The sequence below is a fragment of the Lepidothrix coronata genome, unplaced genomic scaffold (assembly GCF_001604755.1).
Source record: "Lepidothrix coronata isolate B3197 unplaced genomic scaffold, Lepidothrix_coronata-1.0 Scaffold86, whole genome shotgun sequence".
Lineage (NCBI taxonomy): Eukaryota > Metazoa > Chordata > Aves > Passeriformes > Pipridae > Lepidothrix > Lepidothrix coronata.
This window is the reverse complement of record NW_016690266.1, coordinates 829,193-846,174: the sequence shown is the minus strand read 5'-3', so window position 1 is coordinate 846,174 and position 16,982 is coordinate 829,193. Positions and strand designations below refer to the sequence as shown.

The following is a 16,982-nucleotide window of genomic DNA, read 5'->3' as shown; positions in this document are numbered from 1 at the left end:
AGACCTGCAAGATAATTCCTGCACATTTGTGCCCATCTCAGACTGTTGGTAAGGATCAAAATCTTTGACTGTTGTTGAGTGCACAGCCTCGTCCCTTCTAAATTCAGAATGCAAATTTAGATTCTGGCACCATCTAAATTCAGGGCTGAGCATCCTCTAGGAAGGGTGAGCAAAGGTGAGCATGTGCAATGTGTGATCTTGGCGTGATCTGGCAGGTCATGATGGAGGAGTTTCTGCAGCCACAGCAGTTACTGCTGCAATTACTGAAGCTTGGGTGTGGGAGAGAAAGACCATGGGACTGGTGTGCGAGGCAGGAGAACCAGTTGTGCCGTGACTCGTGCTGCCTTGGCAGCCTCTTGCTGTGGGTGGAGCAGCTGCCTCTGATCCCAGCCATAAGCAGCAAAGACTCTGTCCAGAGTTAAAAAAGCCAAAATTTCAAGCCAGCTGATTTGACACTAGGATGTTTGGCCCCACAGTCAAAAGGGGAACTTAGTGCCTAATTTCCTTCACAGCGGTCAAGTGATGGCCCAGGCTGGTCAGTGGCCAGGGGTTGTGGTGAGGCTCAGGACTGTTGAGAAGGGCAAAGGTGGTGGACATTTGGGGTGGCAGTGAAGTGCTGCTTGTGATGTGGATGCTCTTTGCATGGTGTTTTGCATCCACAGTGATTAATGGAGTAACATGGGGTTGAAACCCTGCACAGTCACTAGTTTCTGTTAGCTCAGGAACTATTTTCCCCACCATGCAAGGAGAGCAGCGTACAAGTACCTTGGTGACTTTCTGGGGTGGGTTTGGGACCCCATTGCATCTCACTGGCTTTTTCCAGGGTAGTTATGACCTTAGAAAGTCCCCTGCCTTTGGGTGATGCAGTGTGTTGACCATGAATTACTTTGTGCTCAGCAGAAAAGTTTGTGGCATCAAGGGGGATGTCCCAGGGAGAGCTAACCATGGCATAGCAGAGCCTCACTGTCTCCAAGCATGGTGTCTGAGTGTGGTCTTCTCCTCCCCTTCTGAGGTGTCAAAAACAATACCTACTCTTGTTGACTAGGTGTTTTTATACGGTAATTTATATCAAACATTTCTGCTGCCTGAGCTATCTAAGAGCTCTGTAGCACTCGAGTAATTTTTTGGCCTGGTTTTCAACCCAAAGAGTGGGGAAAGTTTGTACAGCTAATACAGACTAACGAGCAGGCCCAGGATTTGGCTCTTTTCTGACAGATGAAGATATGGTAAATGTTATTTTGGAGTCAGTGAAAGAGCCATAGACAATAAGCCTTTATTCTGATGCTAAAATAGTAAGCCAGGAATATTAATCAACCTTCCATAATTACATTTTCCATTTGCAGTATTTTGGTTTTCTGCCATTTTCCAAGTGCAAGGTTCACATGGCTTGGTAGTATGTGTAAGTTTCAGATCTTATATGCTAAGATGCAGTAAGGAGATAATGTTTGGTTGAAAAATAAAGTGTCTTTTGAAACAGTTTTGATTAGTAGTTGGTCGACACTGGTATATGGCGATAGCGAAGACATGTGGGAGACACTGAGGTGTCTTTCAGAGCAACACCAAAGAAAGGAGGTTTTGGCTTTTAACCCCTAAGGCATACTTGTTTTGCACCTGTATCTGTTTCTTGCTTCCAAAAAGGTCTGCACCTGAGAAACTGGTGAGGTTTTAGACATATTGATGAATCCAGAGGGCTTTTCTGGCAGTTGATATCTTGGCAATTGAACAGATTTTATTCAGTGCCCAAAGTATAAATTTAGATATTTTTTCATGCATGGAAATACTGTTCATGGGTTTTGCAGCCTTTTCAATAGTATCTGGAGGGCTGTGCTGTGCTGAGGCAGCTGTGGCAGTTTTGCCTGTCACTGTTGGCTGTATGGAGTGAGAAGCTGTTTGGGGTATGGGAGACAACTGCAGCTGGTTGTAGTAGTAGGGGCAGGACCCGTAGCACGCCCAGCCCTGTGGAAACACGTCTTCCCACCTTACTCTGCTTTGGGTCCAGTCCCACCCCTGCTTTCAAAATCCTTTATATCCCATGAGGATCAAAAACCAGATGAGGGGGCAGGCATCAGTGCAGGTTTTTTTGTTCAACAATCCCAGTCCAATAAAAATAAACGAAAGACTCCTTGGTTATTTGTTTTAAGTGGAGCAGAGTGCTGCTCTGGGTTTCTCAGTGGAAATTGCATGCTAAAGAGCTGTTTTTTCCAGTGCCTGGAAGCCGCTGGCAGAGGCATTGCGAGATGCAGTGGCTCCTCGGCATGCCAGCCTCCCTGGGGGCGTTTTTCATAGACCTACAGCTCTTTCGGTGTGGCATCAGCACCAGCTTGGCCAGCCCCATCCAAAACACACTGGTCTGATGCTCCGAGGCATCAAATCCTTTCAGTGCCTGGATGCTGGGTGCTCGTTGGTTTTTGGAAGTGAGTTCCTGAACTGAGCAGTCACAGCAGTTTTGATGTTGTTTATGTAGGAAATTCTGTCAGAGGCATGGAAAGTTTGTCTGCAAAGGGGTGCTTAATCCATGATTTAAAGGTGGGCTTAGCAGGCAGGTGACCAGCAGCATCACCCCTGAAGTGGCTTTTTTAGCTGCTGCTTAAATGCAGCTCCTTTTCTTTGTGTGTAGCACATTTCTAAGGAAATGAAACTCAGATTAACCCTTCTAATCTCTTTGGAAGTTTCTTGGCCTCAATCATTTAAAAAGAAATCAGCTTTCGATACTCAAAGAAAAGTGAACTGGATGGGCTTCTGTCTGGTGGCTGAGTAGACTGAAATCTGCCTCTTGCACTGTTAGAGCTTTAATCACTTTTGGGCTGAGTTCTTAAGAGGTTACATTTTGGCATGATGTTTTAGTCTTTTGTCCAGTTGGGTAACTTCAGTGGAATAAATCCTGCTTCCCAGAGCAAATAAGTCCTCATTGCATACTGAGCTGGACTGTAATGTGCTGGTGCACGGCAAAGGAAGTGTGTTGCCAACGATTTCTTCCTATGGCCTTATTTGCATCGCGTGGGTCTTTAAAATACCATGAAGAAAAAATACCTTTTGAAATAGGGAGGAAAAAGGAGTCTACTTTGGCATAGTGTCCCTGAAGGAAGAGTTATATTTATCAGAAAGATCAGCAGCCTTTGGGCTATGACTCACATTTAGAGGCGAAAATTGTGCTAGCAGACATGATTCTGCACCCTTATGCCTGCTCTACCCTCCTGCCCTGCCCACGCCTGCTTTCCATAAGGAAGTGCCTTTACTGTGGGGCTGTGGCAGCTCATGTGCTGGTAAACAGGGCAGAGCGCAGGTTTTGCTAAATAAGCTGAGCAGTAAGCTCTGGAGGAGCTGGGCATCTTCATCTGCACCATGTTCCCATCAGTAGGCTTTTACTACCTTTTTCCTCATCCCTTCCCAAAGCATTTGTGTGGTGTTGCTCTGAGCCAGGATCTGGAGGGACAGAGATGCTGGAAGTGTGTGGAACTGTGTCTTTGCTGGCAGATGGGCAGGGTGGCCAGGATAAGGGGAACCTCCAGGTGATGGGCCTTTCTGGCTCCAGTATGTGCCATGGCAGGATCTCGCTGCCCTGGTTGGCAGCAAGACCCCAGCCCACCCTGCTGGGCAATGAGCTGACAATGAACAGGAGCATCCAGTGAGTACAAAAGAGTTTGCTGCAGTGCTGTGGTTTCCAAAAATTTTCTTTGGGCACCTCTGTTTCCTTCCACTTCCATTGCAACTAAGTGCTTTAGTGTGCTGTTGTAGGCACAGATCTGCTTCTTGAGCTGAGGCAAAATTGGAAACCTGGGGAAGCTCAATAGGAAGGAAATGTTTAGAATCTAAATCTTATCTCTTTACTTGGAAAAAATCCCTGCATCTCTCTCCATGTGAAGACAGTGATGTCTGGTCCTCGCACAGAGTGACTAAGGAGGGTTTGAAGGACAATTCTTGTGCTGTGCTTGACACTTCAGTGCTTTCGTAGGGACCACTAGAGCATGTCTTGGCATTACCATGTTTTTAAATAGGCAGAAGTTGCTCACGGCCAAGCTGTGCAGGGCAGCTGTATGTGGATCAGTGCCAGCACCAATGCTAAAGGTCCCTGCCCCGCTCTGCTCTGGCTGTGTGCGTCCCTGCTCTTCTGGGCTGTGGTGCAGGGGGGATGAAGCCATTTGGAGCATGTGTAGAGGTGCACAATGAAATGGCAGAGGCTTGGAGGCACCTCAGCTTCCAGGAGATGTGTGCAGAAGGGGAGCGGGGCACAGTGCCTGTGCATGAATGCAGGTGCACCAAAGCCAGATCCCTTGGTCAGGGACCTCACTTTGTCTGTCACAGCTCAGAAACAGCCTTTATGAGCAGGCGGTAATGAAAATGCTGAGCAGGGATATTGCTCTTGCTCTTGCTGTTGCCTTGGCTGTTCCACAGAGCTGAGGAAACAAGGTCAGATTAAATGTGTGTGGAGGAAGTTGGCAGCTTTCCTTTGGCCGTAAAAGCAGCTGAAATTCTTATTCTTGGATCTGGGTAGAGAAGGTCTGGTGGACAGTCCACATACCTCCTCATGCCTTTTAAAGTAAGTGTGTTGGAAGGAGATGCTGGGAAATGCTGGATGGGCTCCTGACACTTTGTTTTCTTACCAGGGATGGGTGGACAGGAGCATGGTACTCTCCTAATTAGTGCTAATGAGTCTGCTGCTGGCCAGGCACGTGGCTGGGACCATGTGCAGGGTGAGGGGTGAAGCGTGGGCTTGGCAGGGGCAGGGCAGCTGTCTCACAGGGTTTGTTTTCTTCCAGGAGAAGATCGGCTGGCGTAAGGAGGCATCTCACCTGCTGGTCTTCACAACGGATGATGTGCCACACATAGCCCTGGATGGGAAGCTGGGGGGGCTGGTGCAGCCCCATGATGGCCAGTGCCACCTGAATGAAGCCAACGAGTACAGTGCGTCCAGCCAGCTGGTGAGTGGGACACAGGGGCCCAGCCCTTAGAGACCTCGAACCTCTCTGGAGACCAGCCAGCCCCCCACTCCAGCATCTTTTGGCAAATACAGCGCATGACCAGCATGGTTTGACCTGGTCCTGCAATTTGCAAATAAAGTTTGCTGTTCCCTTTAGGCATCCCCCCACAGTGAATGCTTCTGTGATGATCAAAAACAAGTTAGGAGTGTAGCGAGTTCTTTCAGGGCCCATTGCAAGAGAGTGAAAACTAACTTGGTGTCCCGAAGAGCATTGTATTTTGTCTGCAAAGTGTAGAGGAAGCATAGAATATGTTGTCCCTTTTCTAAAATCTCCAGTGGACTGCCAGCTTTTTCCTGAGGGGGCTGTATCTACTGTGATGTGGCTACAATAGCGAGTACAACAGAATGCTTCTCTTATTCACAGCCTTTGAGCACAAAACTAACATAGGTTTTAGTAATAAATAGGCAAATAAGCCCTTTTTAAAATTTAACTCAGTGTAGGAAACCTCTGGAATGAATGAGCACTTGCCTGCCACCTCATTAGCACATCCTTCTACAGAATAGTGCACTAATTATGATTCCTGAATGGATGTCACCCCATAAGGGGAGGTGAATCTGGGTGGCTTGTGTTATGGCCACAAGCTGGGCTCTGTGGTGGAACTCCTTTCCATCCATCCATGCAATCCTGGTAAGTGTATATATGCATAAGGGAGCACAGTCCTGTACTGATGTGAAGTTAATGCTGTGGAGCCGGCATGGGGATGCTTCCTTGGTGTTTCCATGTTTGAATCTCCGAGGCTCTCAAATCACCCCGTTAGTCTGCAAGTAAATCAGGTGGATTTTTTTCCAAGGACAGCACTTCAGAAGCAGGCGGGAGTTCTAAACTCAAGCTGGTGTCTTGAAATTGAGCCCTGGTTTGTTATTTTGTTGCTTGTGGATACCTAGAGCAGTATCTCCCTGCCGTCCTCTCTGCTTGGGATATCTGCAGATTTAAAGAGTATTGTAATCTCTTTATGGTCCCAGTATGCAGAAAAATCAGGCAATGGATGTTTCCACTTTGGGAGAAAAAAATCCACTTGCTGCAGTTCTAGATCTCCCTGCCTCTCATCCCTGGAGGTAGCAGCTAGTTAGTACACACATGTGTCTGCTGATGGCAAAGTGGAAAGAAAGAAGGAACAAAAGAAAGAAATTCAGTGGTTTGTGTTTTGCTGTAGCTAATGGTGTTTTCAGTCATGTATTCTAGTGAAGGGTGCAGCAGAAATATTTAAGGGATTTCTACTGTTTCAGTTGGGATTATGCTGGTACATCAGGGACTTCATCCCACAGTGAAACATGGCATGTGTCTGGAACAAATTTTGCTGTTGGGAGAAGAACAATGAGATTAATCTTTATTTCTGTGCTACCCATAAGTTTTTCTGCCCTTTTTTGCCCCTAGGATTATCCTTCCCTGGCGCTTCTTGGGGAGAAACTCGCTGAAAACAACATCCACCTGATTTTTGCTGTTACAAAAAGTCATTATGTCCTCTACAAGGTAAGCACTGCTAAACTGCCTGGGCTGGGGGGAGATTGAAATGCCTCTTGAGGAATGGAATGAAATGCCCTGGGGAGTGGAGGCAACTGCAATCAGGCGAGTGTGCAGTGGCAAACACATGTGTGTGCAGTGATAGGTGTGCATGCCCATGGCCACATGCTGCCTGCTGCAGGCAGGCAAGGCTCAGACGCTGTCCCGCCCTGCTAAGTCCTTTTAGCAAAAAGCACTAAAGCTTCTTAGAGCAAACAGATATATATGTGTTAGTGAGCATGTGAAGACCTAAAATAGACTCCATCTTAATCTTGATGTTTGGACGGCTGCCAGCACGCAGAATGCCAGAGAGCAGAAACCTGCTCAGCCCATTCTGCAGTGACTTAATCCCATTACCTAATCATGCACAGTGTTTCTGCCCAGCTGTGTTTTTCCATCACGGAGTCCAGGGCCCTGACATGCCACACACAATTAGAACTCTCTTGCCATTGCTGCTCTAGCCTCACAAAAGAAAAGGTGGCCCTAGGCACAAGGACTGGCCTGTGTCTGGAGCTGCCCTGCAGGGTTTTGCTGCTCTGCAGGTGCAGGGATGGTGTTTCAGGCGGGGTCGCTTTTGGAAACCTCTGCTGAGGCTCTCGAGACTCAAGCAGAAACAACAAGCAGCCGTGTTGCTATGGTCGAGATGCTGCTGCTCGCCCATGGAGAGCATGAGGGCTGAGCTCATTCTCCACCCCCTCTCCCGGGGATGCTCAGAGTTGTGAGGGAAGTTGGGGCAGCTGCACCTCCCTCCCGCCTGGGCCAGCCCAGTGCATAGCGGCTCCGGCAGCAAACCCAGGTCTGTTTGTCCCTGTCCTGTGACCGTGAGCTTTATTTAATATTTGACATGCCTCGTTAAAGATGCTTTACTTTTGAAAGTTCCACGTTAATGGGAGCCAAACCATTCCATGCACACCGCTGTTGATGGGGCAGCGTGTGTGGCCAGTGTCCCTGGCATGGGGTCGGTCCCTCCTCACCCTCTGCTTTCCTTTTTTTTTTTCATAAGAACTTTACTGCCTTGATTCCTGGGACAACAGTGGAGATTTTGCACAAAGATTCCAAGAATATCATTGAGCTGATCGTCAAAGCCTACAACGTAAGTGCATTTTAATACCACAGCTGCTGAAGTGAAAAGTGCCAGGAGCTCAGCCAGCTCGGTTCCCCCCTCCCTGGCAGGCTCCACCCAGCTTGGCCGCCTCCCTCCCTGGTCCTCTGCAGGCTGCTGGGGCTGGGATGTCCGCCCTGGGGAGGGAAGCAAGGTGTGTGAGGAGGAGAAGGAGCATGGGGATGCCCAAGAGAGCCTGCAGCACAGCAGAAATTTCACCCCACATCTCTCATGTGCAGAATTACCCTCAAAATACAGCCTCCATCTGAAAAAGCTCTCTTTCAGAGCACCCCACCAGTAGGTAAAATAGATTATATTTTTGTTATCTGATGTTCAGAGGCCTCCCAAGGATGAGACCAGCTCCAGCTAAGGTCACATCCTTGTGTTGCTCTCTGTGCATCACAAGTTGGTCTTCTCCCTGAATCTTTATGAGTCAGCTCTTCATGATCCTGGAAAGATATTGCTGTTTAGGTGCTGGGCATGCTGATCTGACCCCACAACGGGTCAGCCCTCAGGTAGAGTTATTCATGAGTGGGACCCATGGACACAGCTTTCTTCTTCTTAGTACTGTGCTCATTAGTGCAACGGAGCGAGGAAGAACATCTTTGGAGGAGTTCGCACATCCAGAGGCCATGTAGGATTGTGTTATGCTGTAAAAGTCATCTTTCCTTCGCCCCCAGCTCTCTGCAGTTAAAACAGCATTTGGTTATGCCCTTAGGAAGAGTGCTTCCCAAAGCTTCACCCTCTGAGGAAAGGCAATGAGCAGCTAATGCTGCTAATGAGGCCCTGGAGATACTGCAAAACAAAAGCCCAGTTGTCCCAGTTTGTCCCCTTGAGGACGGAGAGTCTTGCAAATAAGAAGCTTGTCTGGGGAGAAGGAAATGAACATTCACTCCACGTTGACTTTGCTTGTGATCTCAGCACCGTCACATGAAAACATCCCTTTGCCTCAGTTTCATGGATGAAATATGCATCTGTGCCTCCATTTCAGCACCCCTCAAGCCTTTGCAGATTAGATATAAGCTAATGAAAACTGTTGGGAATCTGCCACCCCCACATCTGCTCCCCTCCGTCTCTTTGCTTGTGAGCTTTGCGGTGCAGCCGGCTGGAAACCACTGGGGTGCTTAGACCAAGGTGTGCCCCATGGAATGACCTCTGTGGGATGAGTGGCTGCTGAGACATGGGCTGGTTTCTTGCCTGTTCAGCTGGGTGGTGGGTGTGGGCCGGGACCCCTGGATGTGCTGCCAGGAGCTGGCAGCTCCTGCCTGCACCACAGGCAGCCTGGGGCTGCCGGAAACCTGGCACCTGCCCAACCATCTCCTCTTGGTAGCTTTGTTTTTGTCCTGAAATGATGGAGGAAGTTCTCACTGAGGGAGAAGGTTAAAATTCTGTTTTCTAAGTGGGAGTAAACCTTTTTTTATTTCTTATGGAAAGGAAAGTGAGCCTGGAGAAATCCTTCATCTGTGACAGGGACCATCTTCTCTTGCAGGGTGCCAGTGGCTGGTGCTCTGGGCCTGAGCTCAGCCTCTTCCCTTCAGTGCTTTGGACATCTCTGGTCCTCTCTCCCCTGCTTCCCTCCACTGATGCATACATTGGACTTGCGTGGGTCTTACATTACCCTCAAGGTCCTTTTCCCCCCATCCCTTCATGTTCCAGCTCTCTTTTCTTCTGCCTAGCATGCTGCCTTCTCTCCCTCATCCTGCAAGGTGTGAAGCAGAAGAGAACAGGGACTACTTTCTTCCTGCCCTCACTAAGAGGGCAGGAAAGAAAAAGAAAAAACTAAAAAAAAAACTAAGAACAAATCCTTCCCCCAAATCTCAACATACCTGAGAGATGGAATGGCTCATGTGGGGCTGTGCCCAGACACAGAACTGAGTTTGGACCAAAGAGAGAAAATGGGACACTGGTTTAAAAAGCACTTTCCTAAACTAAATCCAGGCAGGTCTTGGATGTGTTTCATGTTGCAACTATCGGTTGCCCTCCGTGGTGGCTGTGGGGCTGTCAGAAGACATCGTTGTGTAACAGTGCAAAGGGGCTAATAATAATGGCATCACAATTAGGTTAACAGAATGACCATAGAGGGTAATAAGAAAACTTGGCATTTGTGTATGAACATAGGAAGAGCCCATGCAAGGTCATACTGAGGTCTGGCATGGTGTCCTGTTTTCTGCCATGCCCCAGACAAGATGCTCTGGGAAAGAAGACAGGAGAGCATATCAGTGTGGCAGCTGATTTCTACAGGATAATTTGGGGCAGAGCAATATCCTGAGATTTATTGGCACATGCAACATTGAGCCCAGAGGTGATGGATGGTCCCAATTGCCACCCCATGAACAGCTTCTCTGTTATAGCAGAGAGATGGGAAATTTTTCCTTTCTTTCCTGAAGGACTATTTAGATTCGCTCAGCCAAAACTCATTTATTTCCTGTCCATTTCCAAAAGTGTTGGCTCTTTGCTGGCCTGTGAACCCTGGTTTGTCATCACATGTACTGGCAAGAGGTCTGAATTAGCACTTTTCCTTAATCTGACCTCATTGGTGAGGGTTGTAGACAAGGGGGAGACAGATGGAGCTGGAAGCTGGCTTTGGAAAATAAGAATATTTGTACAAAAAGCTCCATTTTGAAAAACTGTCGTCTTTGGACACCACTTGTATAAAAATCAGTTCCAGCCATTGGAAGAATTAAACAAAACAACGTCATTCCAAATTAATACTTATAAACTTCATTTTGTTGTGACTTAAAAAGTCTGTGCATGCAGGAGGGCGGAGAGATGAGAAGCAGAAGAAAGGGAGTAAGAGCATACCAAAACCTCACTGATGGAAAACGCTTTTCACTTCAAAAAGTTTTGCAAAGAAAGAGATTGTTCATTTATTTTTTCCCATGGCATTGTTTCTGGCTGATACTTATGAAGGGATGCTTTTTGTTTGGCACATTCTCCTAGGAGAGAAAATGTATTTTTCTGACCAACTGGGTGAAAAGAAGAAAGCAGGACAGAGTTAATGCAGTTTTACACCTTTTCTGTGCTGTACAACAGACATTGTAGGACAACTGCTGGTGGAGAATCAGGCTTTGCACTTCACTAAGGGGCTGGTTTATGGGGAGGAGGAGGTGCAGATGTGCACACAAAGCTCTGACCTTCACCTCAGAGATGCTCCATCTGGGGTTGAGAATGTTTTCTTCTTTTTTTCCTCTTGTGCATCCATATATTTTCAGTACTGGCTGCTATGGTTATCACACTTATCCTAGTGTGCAGGCAGCCCCCCATGACTCTAGTTGTGTTCATCAGAAGCCTTTTGGGCTGGTTAAGTCAAACTCAAATGTCAATGTGTTTGCAGGGGTGATTTTTTTTCATATAGGTGCAGAGATGTCCTAGCCACCATCTGGAAACATCAGGAGAAGAGATTAAAGCAGAAGAAACCCACCTGTCTTTGGGAGCCTGATGGTTTGCTTTCCTGTTGTGTTTCTAGAGTATTCGGTCCAAGGTGGAGCTCACGGTCTGGGACAGCCCTGAGGACATTGGCTTGACCTTCACTGCCACCTGCCAGGATGGGTTGTCCTATCCTGGGCTCAGGAAGTGTGGGGATCTCAAAATTGGAGATACGGTGAGTCTGCCTTTTAGTCTGTTCCCTGGAGAGGTTGTTTCACCTACTTCACTCTCTCGATGAGTGGTCCTGGGCAATAAAATATAGTTTTGCTCATTTTCCTCTGCTCTTCTCGTGCTGTTCCACGATGATATAAAAAACCCAGAGAGTGTGTTTCTTCTAGAAGTAGTTCTGGGTGGTGTAGATCAGCCTAAGGTCAGCTGTGAGGAAAGAGGGAATACAGGTGTCTTGTCTACAGCACTGAGGTAAAGGTCTTAAACAGGCAGGAGAACACAGTAGTCAAGAACAGGTTTTTTTTCCTGTAATCCCAGATATTCACATCACACTCTCAGCTGTGAAATTTTTATTTCCATGGTCTGCTGATCTTTTCCCAGTCCATTAAATATTTCAGGTTTCATTGTTATTGTTTGAGAATCCTGCCTTGTATCAGAAATAGCACTGCCAGCAGGATGAGGGCAGTGATCTACCCTCTGTGCTTGGTACTGGTGAGTTACCTCAAATCCTGTGTTTGGTTTTGGGCCCCTCCCTTCAAGAAAGACTCTGAGGAGCTGGAGTGTGTCCAGAGAAGGGCAGCAAAGCTGGTGAAGGGGCTGGAACACAGGTCTGATAAGGAAGGGCTGAGGGAGCTGGGTGTGTTTAGTCTGGAAAAAAGGAGGCTTGGGGACCCTTATTGCTTTCTACCAGAAAGAAGGGTCTAGTGAGGTGAGTGGCAGTCTCTTCTTCCAGGTAAAAGTGACAGGACAAGAGGAAATGGCCTCAAATTACACCGTGGAAATTTAAATTGGATATTGGGAAAAATTTCTTCATCAAAGGGATTGTCAAGCATTGGAACAGGCTGCCCAGGGAAGTTGTGGAGGCACCATCCCTGGAGGTGTTTAAAAGATGTGTAGATGTGGCGCTTAGGGACATGGTTAGTGGTGGGCTCAGCAGTGCTTGATTAGTGATTGGACTCAGTGATCTTAAGGGTCTTTCCAACCTAAATGATTCCATGCTTCTGTGGTTCTAATCTAAACCTGTCTTTCCTGTGTCAGTGAGTGAAGGGATCATGGCTAACTTTGGAGGTACTGCAAGAAAAGTCAGAGGGTGTTCAGAAAGGCAGCAACCCTCCTCTCGTGTGTTCAGTTCCTAGGGTGTTGGATGGCAGCACAGACTAAAATTATCATTTCCTCCTTAATGTTAACAGTATACATGGCATAATCCATCCTGTGCTTTTTAAAAAGCAAAAAAGCTAAGCTTTGCATGTTTAAATTGAGTATTGAAGCAGATAAACAGGTTGCTGGGCTGCAGGGCTAGGGCAGGAGGGCTCAGACCAGTGGGGAACCTCCTCCCTTTCTCCAGACTTTTGCTGTCTGAGGCCATGGGTGTGGGTTTGTTAGCAGCCTGATTGCCTTATTTGAGAAGAGTGACTCTGCAAACATACCAGAGCTCTCAGTGCTGAGGCATATAAAAATAGTTTGAAAGAGTCAACAGTAGCAGAAGTTCTGCCCCGCCAAATAAGGATCATGTGAAGTGTTAAAAAGGGAGGTAGCCCTGCTTTTTCAGCTGACTTTACTGTATCTTGGATGGGTGGGTAAAAGTGATCCCTGTAGCTCTTTGTTCCCATGGCAAAGCCTGAGCCCCCAAGGAAGCAAAGGTAATCCCGAGCTCCTGGTTTTGGCAGGAGCAGGGGCATTGCTCCAGCCACTGCAATTTGTGCTATGGAGAGGTCTGGCAGTGAGCGCAGCAGGGAGCTGGCACTGGTACCACTCCTGTTTTAGGTGCACCCTGAGTATAGAGGTGCTTGCACAGGGAGATGTGCCACAGGATTGTGGGGGTCGTGTCCCTCCTTCCCATATTGTTCAGCTGCTTTCTGCCCCAGTGCTTCCACGTGGATCAAGATTTGACTCCTGCTAAGAAAGTTTCCCCAAAGAGGATAATGCTGGCACTGGACCCTAATCTGCTGGGGTTTAGTCTTGGGGCTGTGGGTGTCAGTGGGTGAAAGGGAGCAGGATTACCCTGATCCCTTTAGCTTGCTTTCTGATCTCCTTCTCCTCTGTAATTTGAGCTCCTATCCTAATTGCTTCAGGCCTTGGGAAGGGGGGGATGTCAAGGGAGGTTTCCTGGGGGTGCAGCTCTCCCACCTCCCTGGAGGTGGCTGCTCTGCCATCCTTTGTACATCACCCCTTGATATGTGGGACAGTGCAGACAGTGAGGACTTGAGGTGACCCCCAAATATCTCCAGAGAGAAATAATTCCCTCCTGAATTATGAGACCCAAGGAAAGGGTCTCATTTCCTTGGAATAAGGTTAATCCTCTTTGCTACGAGGCAGCTCTGGGCAGTGCTGGCTGGCCCCATGAAACAACAGGATTAAATCAGGGACCAAACGAGCAGCCATTATATGGCCTTGGTTTTCTTCAGGAGAAAATCCCTGACACTGGATTGTAGCCACATAAAACGAGTAGGGGGTTGATGTATAACCATATAATGATGTGTAACTCTTCTGAAGTCAGTCTTGATAGAAGCATCCATTAAAAATGGCCTGTTGAAAAAAAATGGCATGCTGAAAGCTTGGGATTTTGTGGCTGGTGCACATCTCCATGTGCAAATCAGGAGTCCCATAAAACCTTCTGAATCCATGATCTTGTAGGCCCTTGTGCTGTGCTGGTTAGATATTTGATAGTGTTTGTTCTGACAGAGTTTATTATTTTTAACAGCGTGGAAACTGGGCTATTTGCTAGAGTTTTGCCCTGTTTCTTTTTGGAAATAGGTGGGTTCCTTCCCATCTCACAGAAAGCAAGGGTTCCTGATGGGGAAAATTGCTGTAAATGGCTGACAGTAAAGAGTTTTAAAACGCTGAGGTTGTCCAACCCCTCATGGCAGATGCTGGTGCATTGAGCTGCAGGTGCTCTTGCTGGATGTGCAATTGTTAGGGGGCTTTTTGCACACCTGGGAATGAAGCTCAATGCGCTGAGTTGGCCCCGCTCCATGGAATTGCTCCATGGATTTTCCTCAGGACATCTGCTGTTTCCTTCCTGGGACACCCTTGACAGCTGCTTTGGGGCCGTGCCCCTTAACCTACATCTCAACCTGCCCTCCAGGTTTCCTTCGAGGTGGCCGTGGAGGCGCGGAGCTGCCCTGCCGAGGACACCTCGCACACCTTCACCATCAAGCCCGCTGGCTTTCGGGACATGCTGGAGGTGGCCGTGACCTACAACTGCCGCTGTGGCTGCACCGGCCACGCCGCGCCCGCCAGCGGCAAGTGCAGCGGCAACGGGACCTACGCGTGTGGGCTGTGCGAGTGCGACCCTGGCTACCTGGGGGCCAGGTGCGAGTGCGAGGAGGGGGCCAGCGGGGACATGCACCATGCCATGTGCCGGGAGGCGGAGGGCAAACCCCTGTGCAGCGGGAGAGGGGAGTGCAGCTGCAACCAGTGCCTGTGCTACGAGAGCGAGTTCGGAAACATCTACGGGCCCTTCTGCGAGTGCGACGACTTCTCCTGCGCCAGGTACAAGGGAGTCCTCTGCTCAGGTAGGAGCCTTTCCTCCCTCGTGCCCTCCACATCGTGGCAGTGGGGAAACCACCCTGAAGTGGGGAAGGCTGCTGGGCTGGGCTGTGCGGTGTGTGAGGGGCTGCGCCTGCCCCACCTGCCCAAATCTGCCCTGTTTCTGGAGAAATCTGTGCTCTCTTAGTTTTCCTTATGGGAAAAAGGAGGGAGAGGTTTAAGTGCATCCAAAGTAAAGAACAAAAATTGCATTATCCCCATCAGAATTGGGTTTGCAGGTGTCAGAATGAAAGGCTCCCTGCAGGCTTGTCTGCTGCCTGGGTCCCACGGAGATGAGCAGAGTCTTGGCTTTGGTGTTATTTTGATGTAACTATGCAAATCTCTTGCACACTAACATATATCCTTAGGAAAGAGTAAACTAGCACAGGCTTCAGAATCCTCTGAAGCTTTTTGGTGTTTTCATAGGCTGGATTTTTTCCTGTGTGAGCCATCCTTCCCTGCCTAGGCAGAAACAATCTTTTTTTAAAGATGAAGCATTTGGAGTAATCCCCTGGTGCATCGCAAGTGAAAAGAAAGGTTGTGTTTCAGGCTGTTACTTATTAAAGAAAAGCTGTGTTAAAGATTCCTAAAGGTATTTTATGTATAGATTTTTCTTCCCACTAGGAAAACAAGTCATTCATTGGGAAAGATGTAGCCAGTCAGCTTTGCTTAAACAAAGGCAGAGGAGTTATTTAGCTGTGTTTGCTAAAATGGTTTTAAAACCTCATCAGTCCAAGGTCACATAATTTACCTTGAATGTAATTGCCTGGATTAGCCCCCAGACATAATTCCCCCAGTTCGATCTGGGCAAAGGGTTTTTTAAACTTTGCCTGCTTTCAAGCAAGTAAAATATTTCCTTAGCTGAAAATCCTGGACAGAATTTCTGAAACAAGTGTAAGCTTGGAAAAAAATAGCTATTTTTCACATTTTCTCCAGGGAATTGGCAGGGTTTTTCCCTGCTGTTTATCTTACCCTGCACGTTTCAGAGCTGGGCAGTAAGTGATGGGGCACCCTTTGGTTGCAAGTTTCTGGCTGCTTGAGACAATTGTGTTGTTATAGAGAATGTGCTGATTTTCCTGTAACCTGTTTTGTCACTGCTGAAGATAAGGCGAGTGATACTCTGGGGTTTGGAATTGCCCTGGAGCTCCCTGCTGCAGAGCAGTGAGAAAGGCCAGTACCACCTCCCACAGTGACTGCCCAGACTGGGAGGGCTGGGACTCTCCCTGCTGATGCAGGAGCGGAAATAGGGGTGAGCAAGCAGGAAAAAGGTATTTGAAAGCAGATGAGGGAAAAAATAAACTCCGCTGTGAAGTAATTAAGAGCAGTACTGCCTGGGGGTTCTCCAAAGAACCATATTGCTTTGATAGCATCATCTCATCCAAAAGGAGTATATTTAAGGGCAGCAGTGCTATAAAGAGAGGTTGGAGGTTACTGGTGTAGCAGTTGCTGCAAGAGAAGGACACCCCTCTGCTCAAATTTCCTTTTCAGCAGGAGAGCCAGAGCTCTGCCGCTCCACAGGAAAGCAAATTGCGTTTCTTCTGCTGCACCTGCTTGATTCTGTCCCTGTGGAGGGTGTCTGGTGCTGGGAAGAGCAGCATAGCTGTTTTCGGATCTGCCAAAGTTTTTAAAAGTCATTTAAAAGTTATTTTTATAGCTATGAAAGAAAACAAAAGGGTAGGCTGAGGCCAAGCAGCCTCTTTGCTCCAGGAATGGGATGGAGTCTGGCATGGCTGCGTGGGCTGGTTCTCCCTATGCCTCCTGGTATTTCTATTGCTCTTGGTTTGTTGGCTTCATTGTTTGGGGTTTTTTTTATTCCAGCAGTTATGATGCTAAATCTGAGCTGTAGCAAGCGCTGGGCCAGTGACATAACATTTTGAGGTGGTTTTGTCAGGCCAAGAGGCTTGGGATTTCACCAGCCTACCAAGAGTGTCTGAGCTTGGGGCGGGGGGGGAACTGTGTCCAAAGCTGCCCCTGACAAACAGCCCTCTGCTACACAAACATCCCTGGGCAGTTCTAGCAGATGCAAACTCTCTCCTTCCTACAAATGAGGCCTTCTTGAAAAAGATTGTGTGTTTAGCTCAGCACTGAGCTGTGTAGACTTGGTAGCCAGAAGGGTTTAGGTGATGCCTTGGGGGCAGGATGACTTCCAGGGCAGTTGCATGGGGTGTCCAGTTCCTTCCAGGGAGCGAAGTGCCACTCTGCCCTCACTGGGCACAATGTCTGTCCCTGAAAGGCTCTGGCATCCCAGTACCCAGTACAGGCTGAATCCCACTGCAAGG

The 16,982-nt window shown here is 48.1% G+C and overlaps 1 protein-coding gene across 1 annotated transcript in view; it reads left to right on the top strand.

Moving 5' to 3' along the window:
• ITGB5 (integrin subunit beta 5) overlaps positions 1-16,982 on the top strand; it is a 59,866-nt gene that overhangs the window by 21,628 nt on the left and 21,256 nt on the right. Inside the window, exons 6-10 of the mRNA XM_017820937.1 lie at positions 4,758-4,919; positions 6,354-6,449; positions 7,483-7,572; positions 11,048-11,182; positions 14,261-14,690. Of these exons, the coding sequence (XP_017676426.1) occupies positions 4,758-4,919; positions 6,354-6,449; positions 7,483-7,572; positions 11,048-11,182; positions 14,261-14,690 (913 nt within the window). The remainder of the gene's footprint in view (positions 1-4,757; positions 4,920-6,353; positions 6,450-7,482; positions 7,573-11,047; positions 11,183-14,260; positions 14,691-16,982) is intronic.